The sequence below is a fragment of the Atheta coriaria genome, unplaced genomic scaffold, assembly GCF_025399875.1.
Source record: "Atheta coriaria isolate IRGN ID8LTWV9N9 unplaced genomic scaffold, Caltech_Dcor_3.1 hic_scaffold_1_pilon, whole genome shotgun sequence".
Classification (NCBI taxonomy): domain Eukaryota; kingdom Metazoa; phylum Arthropoda; class Insecta; order Coleoptera; family Staphylinidae; genus Dalotia; species Dalotia coriaria.
In genome coordinates, this window is record NW_027045443.1 from 7,207,360 (window position 1) to 7,218,935 (window position 11,576).

At 35.4% G+C, this 11,576-nt stretch overlaps 1 protein-coding gene across 1 annotated transcript; it reads left to right on the forward strand.

The window, feature by feature from the left end:
* The first annotated feature begins 3,620 nt into the window (after window positions 1-3,620).
* LOC135794179 (uncharacterized) lies at window positions 3,621-5,699 on the forward strand. The gene is made up of 2 exons (XM_065305366.1): window positions 3,621-5,497; window positions 5,573-5,699. Exons 1-2 carry the CDS (start codon window positions 3,705-3,707, stop codon window positions 5,697-5,699), a joined length of 1,920 nt encoding a protein of 639 aa, XP_065161438.1. The 5' UTR covers window positions 3,621-3,704.
* Window positions 5,700-11,576: the final 5,877 nt, after the last annotated feature.

Below are 11,576 nucleotides of genomic sequence, written 5' to 3' on the forward strand. Positions count from 1 at the left end.
CCGCAAAACCCAAAGTTGGAACTTTTGTATATGTATAAGATTTTATTTATGAATGGCCATAGTCTGTGGCCCGGTGCCGCCGCAATCTAAAAGATTTTGCCCTCCAGGAAAATCCATTGGCCAGCCTTGATCTAGACCATCACAACCAGGACATCTATTAATGATGAGCCAAACCCGAACATTGCTGCAAACTCATTTTTCAATTATGAGACTTAGACAATCTCGTCCAATCCAACAAGGACAACCATCAATGTTTGGTCGGACTGGTACACTACACTAAACACAGTCTATAACGATGATTCATTCACGTTCACACCAACAGCAACAAAGACTTCCGTTAAGGATGGGTGAACCCCGCACAACGCAGCAAACCCCATCTGCAATGATCGGTAAAACTAGTACTCCACCACCAGTACAATCCTCAATGATGGTCCAATCTCGTACATCACAAACAAAGATGGTATCACGTCTACCTAGACCACCAATAGACTACCGCTCTATACCAATTGTTACTCAATGTATCTCAACCCGCTTGGATACAGATTGGACCTGTACCTCACTATAATTACTTTTACCTATTCCGAAGAATCCATCATCGACAACCTCATCAGCGAACCCACGTCGACCAGCACCCTCTGCCGAGCCCTGCAATTCTGACCTACCTCAAGCTGCAAATCGTACTGTGTTAGAAAGAATTCGCCATCGCATGAACGCTTCGAACCCGAACACACGTATCGGTGCGGCTACTGATGGTACAGGACCAACTACCACCGTCGAAGAAGATGACGGCACTGGACACTGGGAACTCCTTCACTAACGAAATGCATCCAGTGAAACTCCCGATAGAAACTTGCAATGCAATAATACGAGCATCTCCACCTCCAAACTTGGGAGACCGGTCTTAAGCCTGCAAATTCCTGAACTAAGAAGAATCCCGCAACAACCTATCATAGAAATAAACCCAATTAATGCTGTTAGGGAGCAGGTAGAGAAGAAATAGAGTGAATACGAAATGCCATACTCAATCAATATTCTTTGCGAGAAGGGAAGGGTACGACGAGGCAGTAAATGATAAAGTTCTTGCTTCTTTAGATCGGATGGCCACTTGCACCCCGGATTGTAAGTGCTGCTTGCCTAACCGAACCTAATCAACAACATAAAAATTAGAGACCGACCGAAATTTCGGTTTCGGGTTCGGCCAAGAATTCTAGTTTCGGCTTCAGTTTCGGTTTCGGCCAAAAATTGGCCGAAACTTTCGGTCGCACCTAAACTCACTTTTCGTGAATTGTCGTGCGTCGCTCGGCTAACTTCACGGCTAATGGCGGCCGTTACTTGCCATCTCAGTTCGTACGAAGAAACTTAAATAAATATTATATTAAGTATCAAGTGACTAAACGGAACTTTACTCACGAGATGGATTTTGTATCTAAAAAACGTGGAAAAACTGGCGCTGTGTAGGTAGAAGTAGAAAAATATGTTTATGTAAATTAGTTTCGGTTTCGGTTTCGGCCGAAACTGATTGCAGGGCCGAAATTTCGGTTTCGGCTAAAATCCAGTTTCGGTCAGACTCTAATAAAAATATCAACCAGAATAATTGGTAATATTTTGAAACTCTTGAAAGTGTAATTAAATGTGAGTTGATTGTAATACAGTCTTAATTTCTTTCAATTTCGTTTCATATACCGAACCGGATCTCTGTGTATCATCAGACTAATGCGACAGTGCAATGGTGGCTTCCTTCTAGAACTATTAAGGGCCAAGTTTGTTCTTGTTGTTTAAGAAGATAGGGAAGATAGGGTCGAGTTTGCATTGCCATGCAGCTGGTCAACGAGCAAAAAATCACTAGATTACCTCATCGAAAACGGTTTATTTGAACCGGAGTGGAAACTTGAAGAAAGTTCACTTGCTATATTTATTAGACACCGTACATTAGAAAACTCAATTGATTTTCTTCTAGTCGATGACACATGCAACCGGAGAAGGGCCAACTACAACTGCTGATAATGCAACAAAATGTCTCGGATGGACCCAGCCACGACAAAACTTGGCCATTCAACGTATAATCTAGAATGGAATCAGTGCTGCGGGATCTCTTAAACATTTGAGGCATTGGCGGAGGACGGAACCGTATCCTCGGAAATTTTACGGGTGATGCTCCTACTGCAACTACGCATACTCCTTCTGTTGGTGAATTACAGAATTACTTCGGGTTGATGGCATGATTGCGAAGCCGACTGGGTCACCCGATTTTAATTACTTCAACGTGGAAACGGTGCAGTTCTCAGCAGAAGAGATGTCTCAGCTTGACAAGGTGATGGACTTTGCATTATAATAAAATACACCCCAAATACAATTTTTATCGGGCTCTAATAGTATATTAAGTAACAAGTGGCTAAACGAGGACATTACAAACGAGAATTGATTGAGAGCGAGCGTAGCGAGCGGTCGATCAATCGAGTCTTTAACAAGTTTTAGCCACGAGGTGCTTAGGCTATATTGTCTACTTCCACTCTAGTTCCACGTTGCGGTTTTGTATTTCAACTTTTGTATTTTAAATCATCGAAATTTGCTCGCACACTACTACAAACTGTAAGGTTATAATGCGTATTTGCCTACGTAGCAGCCCAATACGGTATGAAATGCCATGCGACGTCAGTCAAACACGTCAAATCAGACGCTGGCCCTAAGCGTCACATGGGCCGGCGCGCGGCATTGCACTTAGGTATAACCTTAAAGTTTAAGTGTGTGAGTAAATTTCCATGATTTAAAATACATGAGTTGAAATACAAAAACCGCAACATGGAACAAGAGTGGAAGTAGAAAAAATAGCGTAATCACCTCGTGGCTAAACGTTGTTAAAGACTCGATTGATTGACCGCTTGCTACGCTCGCTCCCAATCAATTCTTGTCTGTAATGCCCTCGTTTAGCCACTTGTTACTTAATATACTATTTTGCACGCCAAAAATAAATTATACTTGTAATTTAAATAATAATTAAATAAATTCATGTAGTATCGGAAATGAGTATAGGCCAATACTAATGCGTAGTCTAATATTAAGTATACTTGTTAGCATAAAGCATAGTTTTAGAGATGTACCGAGTGTGAGGGAGGACGTTTGTAAGATTGTAAAATATGAGAGCAAAGAAGTGGGAAGAATGGTTGCGAGACTTGAAGGTCACTTTTCTGACCTAAGGGCAGAATAATTTTTGGCGTACGACTAGTGAAGACGTGTTTTGTTATTTCTTTAAATTGTTATGACCCGAAGTAACTTCATTAATTTTCTTGTATTTAATTATATTTTTACTTAGTCTTATCTTATGTTTAGTCTAAGAACCTTTATCTTATGTTTAGTCTAAGAACTTTTGTTTATGTTTAGTCTAGGAATTCTTGCACGCCCTAATGAAACTGTCTTTGTGTAGGAAGGTATATATAAGCCATCAAATTGTAAATCTTCACGCCAGTACACAACATAAGTTCAATCATAAGCTCTGCCTTAATAAATATCATCCTAATAATAAAATTAGGCAACATCATCCCGCTTGGCAGCACACAACAAAATATTTTGTGTCAATTGAATAAATTGGTTTAGCTTACTCCCTGTTTTTTACATTAGTATTAAATCCGATTTTACATTTTGGGGGCTCAGTCCGGGATCTAGTGCTATAAAAAACAGTTTTTAAGTAAGTGACAGTAATTAAAGAAATGGCAGACAACGCAGAAGTTTTAACTGATGAGCAAGTGGCCCTGATGACCGTACCTGAGATAAAAGACGAACTCCGAAGACGACGTCTCAGGTTAGCTGGCAGAAAGAGGGAACTTCTCGATCGGTTGATGGCAGCATTGAAGTTAGAACGGGAACATGGTGCACACGACGACGACGACGAAGAATTGGATGACGACGAAGCTGAAGACGATGAAGACGAAATCGTTGGAAGCCAAAGGGCAATCGCCCAAGATGACGACGAAGATGACGACGAAGAAGACGAAACAAACCGTGGAACTCCCGATATAAGACGAAACCGAAGACGAGCAGAGCCTAGCCGTACCCTATTATTGCTCAAAGACGTTGAGGATTCATTAGATAGATTCAGTGGAGATGACCTGCTGAGTATAAGCCGATGGATTGAAGATTTTGAAGAAATGGCGGAAGTGTGTGGATGGAATGACGTTCACAAAGTTGCGTTTGGCAAGAAATTGCTAACAGGTTCAGCGTTGGCATTCATGCGCCAAGAAAGAGGTAGTAAGACGTGGGCGAAATTCAAAAAAGCCCTCACAGAGGAATTTGGTGATATAGTGACGGATCAACAAATTCACAGAGAATTAACGCAGAGAAAGAAGAAACAGGATGAAACGCTTCAACAGTACATGTACAAAATGCGAGAGATTGCAGCACAGGGGAAAGTTGACACTCAATCACTGATTGATTATATAATACAAGGAATACCAGACGAGGTGACCACGAAAGCTGTGCTATATGGGGCAAGGAATCTTCAGCAACTCAAAGATCGGTTTAAACAGTACGAATCGATGAAGAGGGAAATGGAAGCGAAGCCGAAAACAGCCGAACGGAAGGATGATAGGAAAAAAGGTGAAGAGCAAAGTCAGCCTAGAAGAACAGGTGGGGAAAAACGACGGTGTTTTAATTGTGGTAGTGACGGACATTTAAGTGTTAGGTGTCCGGAAAGAGACAAAGGTGTAAAGTGCTTCCAGTGCAACGGGTTTGGACACTTTGCAGCAGACTGCGGAGAAAAGAAGAAAGAAGCAATAAAGGAAACATACGTTGTGTCAAGACCGGAGAAGAAGAAGTATATGAAGGAAGTGTCGATAGAGGACTGTAAGTTTATTTCATTAGTCGATACAGGTAGTGATCTTACCTTTATTAGATCAGACGAATATGCTAAGTTAGGATCACCACCTCTAGGTAGTCGTAAGCTTCAGTTCGAAGGGTTTGGTTCCACTGGCAATGAAACTTGGGGTGAATTTGAGAAAGTCATGAATGTCGATGGGCACGAGTTTAAAGTAATTTTGCATGTCGTGTCAAATAAAGTCATGTCGAAACATAGCTTATTGTTGGGTACTGATTTCTTGGATCAAGTAGAGTTGCGAGTGAAACGGGGAGAGATAACCTTTGTACGACTTGAAGAGCAGACGAACAGTCGTGAAGACGCACCAGATATTTTTCATATAAATACTGTTGAGCAGACCGCTGAATTAGATTTGTCGCACGTAGAAGAACCGCATTATCGGGAAGAGATCCGCGATATTATCAAAGATGACAAGCCGGAAAAGACGCGAGATGTAGGAATAGCCGCGAAAATAGAGTTAAAGAATGATAAACCAGTAGTAAGACGACCGCGAAGATTAGCAACGTCTGAGAATAGTGAAGTAGACGGTTTGATGAAGGATTTTAAAGACTTTATAGACAAGGGTGTTCTTATTCTTTACATGGATGATATTATTATCCTAGCAAAGAGTTTGAAGGAAGCATTGGATCGGTTAGTGATGGTTATCAAATTAGCTACAGAACATGGGTTGTTTATGAATTGGGAGAAATGTCGCTTTTGTTGAAGGAGATTGAATACTCAGCTCTTCGTTCACACTCGCAACCGCACTCGGTCGTCTGCTGTCTCAGTCTGCCTCTTCATCGAAATTGGTAAAGTGGAATATTTTGACGAGCCGTGTGCTCAGCAGATGTGAAAAAGATGGAGATGACAAGGAATTGCACGCATCGAGTGTATCTGTATTTTTCAAATGCAAAATTCCACGTTTTCAAGCAAAAATTTCAAATTAAAAAAAAAAAACTCGTAAAACCAATTCGTGTTCACCACTTAACAAACGAACGTACGAAAGCTCCAAGACGCTTCGTACGGCGAAGTTGTGGATCGGCCTTAAGTGGTATTCTGTGCGCTCATCTGTAACTTTACTAAAGTCAACCCCGTTGCACGATAAATTTGACAAGCGCTTGGTTTTAATCTATAGGTTCTTTAATTATCCAAATATGCAACAAATATGTATTAATACTTATTGGCTATTTGGTTCTATACTGACGTTTGAAAAGTCGTAATCAAAAGTTGTTATTGTTCATTGCTTTGATTTTTAAATTGTTGAAGAAACACAATCAAAAAATATAAATAATCTTTTATATGCTACGTATTTGGCTCATTATCAGCAAATACTTGTGAAAATTGACAAAATATTCATCTCAAATTTATTGGTTTTACGAGTTTTTTTAAATTTGAAATTTTTTAGCGAAAACGTGGATATTTGCATTTGAAAAATACAGATACACTCGATACGCATTACAATTCCATATCATCTTCATCTTTTTCACATCTGCTGAGCACGGCTCGTCAAAATATTCCACTTTACCACGGTGCGGGTGCGAGTGAGAATGAAAGAGCTGCGGTAGGCAGTTTCACCCGCGCCAAGAGAGCAGCGCATGCGTATAACATGTTACGAAAGCTATCGGCACCCTCAAGCTGCTCTCGAAAAATTAGAGGCAGCCCGAACCCTCCAAAAGACACTCCGTTGGCCACTCCAAATTGCAATTTGCGTTCGTTCGACACTATAGCACTTCGGGTGCTGCTCAGAATACTTTTTCATAAATCTGCGTTTTAACGCGTAAACAGCATAAGAACGACGAATATTTTATTATGCGTTTTTTTAATAATATTGCTTCTATTTGAACGATTTCAACGATCTAAAATGCTTGAAAATGATTATTATAGCAAAACAGCATGTTTTGAGCTTAAATCTGCGTTTTAACGCGTAAAACAGCATAAGAACGACGAATTTTTATTATTCGTTTTTTAATAATATTGCTTCTATTTGAACGATTTCAACGATCTAAAATGCTTGAAAATGATTATTATAGCAAAACAGCATGTTTTGAGCTTAAATCTGCGTTTTAACGCGTAAAACAGCATAAGAACGACGAATTTTTTATTATTCGTTTTTTAATAATATTGCTTCTATTTGAACGATTTCAGCGATCTATAATGCTTGAAAATTATTATTATATGAAACAGCATGTTTTTGAGCTTAAATCTGCGTTTTAACGCGTAAAACAGCATAAAAACGACGAATTTTTATTATTCGTTTTTTAATAAAATTGCTTCTATTTGAACGATTTCAACGATCTATAATGCTTGAAAATAATTATTATAGCAAAACAGCACGTTTTGAGCTTAAATCTGCGTTTTAACGCGTAAAACAGCATAAAAACGACGAAATTTTTATTATTCGTGTTTTAATAATATTGCTTCTATTTGAACGATATCAACAATCTAAAATGCTTGAAAATTATTATTATAGCATAACAGCACATTTTGAGCTTAAATCTGCCTTTTAACCCGCAAAAGAGCATAAAAACGACAAAATTTTTTATTGATTGTTTTTAATAAAATTGTATTTGAACGATTTCAACGATTTAAAATGCTTGAAAATTATTATTATTGCAAAACAGCACGTTTTGAGCTTAAATCACGCGTTGTATCGCGTAAAACAACTTTAAAAACGATAGAAATGTTTATTATCCGTTTTTTAATAATATTGCTTCTATTTGAACGATTTCAACGATTTAAAATGCTTGAAAGGTATTATTATAGCAAAAACAGCACATTTTGAGCTTAATCTGCGTTTAACGCGTAAAACAACATAAAACGACGAAATTTTTATTATTCGTGTTTTAATAATATTGCTTCTATTTGAACGATATCAACAATCTAAAAATGTGAAAATTGTGTATAAGCAAAACAACACGTTTTTGAGCTTAAACACTGATTTACGTAAATATAAGATTTACAGTTTTTATATGTTGAGTTAGCATGCTTCACATACAAGGGGAGGCATCTTCATATAAACTGACTTTGTAGTAGTTATGTTAGGTATATTTAGGTATAGTAGGTATGTTAGTATGTATGTTAACTCAACATATAAAATTGTAAATATATTCGCATAAAATTTATAAATAATTATTTCAAATATACAATAGATTACGTATTCGCAAAGAAAGTAATAAATTTATTATATCAGTGAGGATAAAGAATAATTAACAAATATATATACCCAAGAGACCTACACAAAACAATAGCAAACATAAAATTTAATAAAAAGTGCATCAAAAAACGAATTTGCCCGAAATACGCAACGATCAAAAACAATACAATAACAACAAAACTTAAAATTAAACTACAACAACAAATAATAAAAGCAGAACTTAAGAAACTGTATACTAAAAAAGAACAACTAATACAAAAAACATATGAACTACACTATCAAATAAACCAAATAATACCATCGCAACTACTATATAGTTACCAACAAAACATCATAAGTGAAATAAATAAAATAATCACAGTGAAATACAAAATACAAATAAAGAAAATAAATAAATTAACTAAAGAACAACTCAAAGAACAACCAAATAATCAACAAATAATAAAAGACAATATAAAATACCACAACCTAACAAAAATAATAATATTCCCAACGAAAGAAGAGAGGACATACTACTGAACAAAGGACCAATTCAACTCCCCCAACCACTCTACAATCAAAAATCAAAACCACCATCACTTAGAAGACGCAGAGAAAACCATCCTACAACTACCAACATAAGAACAGAAAGAAACACGACACAACACAGTAAGAGAAATTAACAAAATAATTCACAAAACCAATAACAACACAAAATGTAAACACAACACATAAACAAAACCATTAACAGAATAAAACAAAAACTATTAAAAATAAATGCAATAATAACAATAGCAGACAAAACTAAAAACTTAGTAATAATAAATCAGGCAGGCCCATACACAAACAAAGCATTCCTTAATCAAAACAATTACACTATACTAAATAAAGATCCAACCAGCAAATATCTATATATGAGCCGTTTATTTTGAAGTGACCTAACTCCGTTTTTCCAAATTTTTGCCGGTTACCATGGATTTACATGTACAGCTTCATGTTATTTATCAGTGACGCACTTCCAGATTTGTATTCAGAGAAAATACGGTACACATTTTTTTACACATAGTTTTCCGAATTAATTGAATAACTGAGGCGTGCAGTTTGAGAGTGGCCTAACTCCATTTATAGTTACATCAAGATATTTACTATTGATGTGTCGGAAAGCAGCGATGAAGGTAATTTCAATTAATTAGATGACTAGAGTTCACCTTATTATTGGGACAATTGCGTTGAGTTGTGAGTAACCTGTACGTTTAATTAATATAAAACTTAAAATTTAATTATTAAATTATAGAAATTATTGCACCATGAGGAAGAACAGAGAAGACCACTTACTTCAAATAGTGAAGAAGAAATAGTAGTAATAATTTAAAAAAGCGAATAAGAAAAATTATAGAACAATATTCCTCGTCAGAGGATGAAGATTCAAATAACAATGGAGAAAAGAGTGATGCACCTTATATCTAAAAAGTGCGAAAAGATTAAGCAGAATTCAGGAAAAATGTTGCAGTCAAACCGGAAGTATTGTTCAAGAAAAAATTTCGTAAACAAAAGATTGTGGTTGTCGGAATGCACGTGCACAAAAATTATAATGAAGAAGAAGAAGAAAGAATATTTTGAGAAGTTTTGGGGTTTGGCAGACTATAATAACAAACAAAATGTATTACTTCCGCAAGCTGTCTGTGAAACGAAGACGTTTTGTTTTTCAATTTGTAACATCTTAAATTATGTTGAATGGACTTGGGCACCCTCCGAATTTTATAATGAATCTGGCTGTTAATTTTGAAAGTGGCCCAACTCCATTCTTGATAAGAAACGCGTTATTTACTTAATAATTGCCACTATTTTAACAGGAACTTAAATTTAACATCATAGATGCAGCAAGCAGGTATGACTCCTTAGTATCTTATACCTATATTTTTTAAATTCATTGAAACGCAAAACTTTCAATATCTCGATTTGAAGATAAATGGAGTTATAGGCCACTTTTCAAAATAAGCGGCTCATATATACTAGTTAACCGGGCAAACGTTGTTTTGCCATATAAATTATTTCTAGTTTCTAGCTAAATTTTAGTGTAGACAAAAAGTAACTTACTTAATATAAAAAATAGGGGTTGGTGATAGAAACCAAAATTTAGGGTTGTATGTATATTTTAATGCCACATTAAAAATAAAACAAAAATTTCTGCAAAATTTAAAAAAAATTAAGGGTGAACAACCTTTATCACTTAGAGATATGAAGTTACCGATTCTCAGACTACTGAATACGCATATAAAAATTTTCTAGACGGGATGAAAAATGATTAAATTACTAAAATGTCTATATAAAGAAATAGGGTTGGTGATAAAAAACTAAAAATTTAGGGTTGTATGTATTTTTAATTCTACATTATAAAAAATAAAAACAAAAATTTGTCAAAAAATTTAAAAAAAGTTATGAACAACCCTACACTTATCTTAGGGGTATGAAAAAATAGATGTTAGCCGATTCTCAGACCTACTGAATACGCATATAAAATTTAGTAAAATCAGTAAAAACGTTTCGGAGCGTATGGAAACAAACATAGCGACACAAATTTTATATATACTATTAGTTAACCGGGCAAACGTTGTTTTGCCATATAAATTATTTCAAGTTTCTAGATAGAATTTTAGTGTGAACAAAAGTAACTTACTTATTATAAAAAATAGGGGTTGGTGATAGAAACCAAAATTTAGGGTTGTATGTATATTTTAATGCCACATTAAAAAATAAAAATAAAAATTTCGACCAAAATTTAAAAAATTAAGGAAATTGAACAACCCTTATCACTTAGAAGATATGAAGTTACCGATTCTCAGACCAACTGAATACGCATATAAAAATTTTATTTGAGCAGGATGAAAAATGATTAAATTACGAAAATGGCTATAAAAGAAATAGGGGTTGGTGATAAGAAGCTAAAAATTTAGAGGGTTGTATGTATTTTTTAATTTCCCACATTATAAAAAAATAAAAACAAAAGAATTTGTCAAAAGCAAAAAAAAAAAAGTTAAAAGGTGAACAACCCTTATCACTTAGGAGTATGAAAAAGATAGATGTTAGCCGATTCTCAGACCTACTGAATACGCATATAAAATTTAGCGGTAAAAATCGGTAAAAACCGTTTCGGAGGAGTATGGGAAACAAACACTGTGACACACCAAATTTTATATATATAGACTAATAGTTTACTGGGCAAACGTTGTTTTGCCACCATATAAATTATTTCTAGTTTCTAGATAAAATTTTAGTGTTAGTGTTTTGAGTGTTTAGTTTAACTAAAATTTAGGGTTGTAAGTATTTTTTAATGCCACACTAAAAAAAATAAAAACAAAAATTTCGACCAAAATTAAAAAAATTAAGGGTGAACAACCCTTATCACTTAGAGATATGAGGAATAGATAGTAGCCGATTCTCAAACCTACTGAATACGCATATAAAATTTTTCTTCGAGCTGGATGAAAAATGATTAAATTTCTAAAATGGCTATAAAGATATAGGGGTTGGTGATAAAAAATAAAAATTTAGGGATGTATGTATTTTTTAATGCCACATTATAAAAAATAAAACAAA

Excerpts from the sequence above, each read along its gene's own strand:
- LOC135794179 (XM_065305366.1), top strand. The coding sequence starts at position 3,705 with ATGGCAGACAACGCAGAAGTTTTAACTGATGAGCAAGTGGCCCTGATG. Across the intron at positions 5,498-5,572 it reads TTGAAGGAAGCATTGGATCG|GAGATTGAATACTCAGCTCT; the intron begins GTTAGTGATGGT and ends CTTTTGTTGAAG.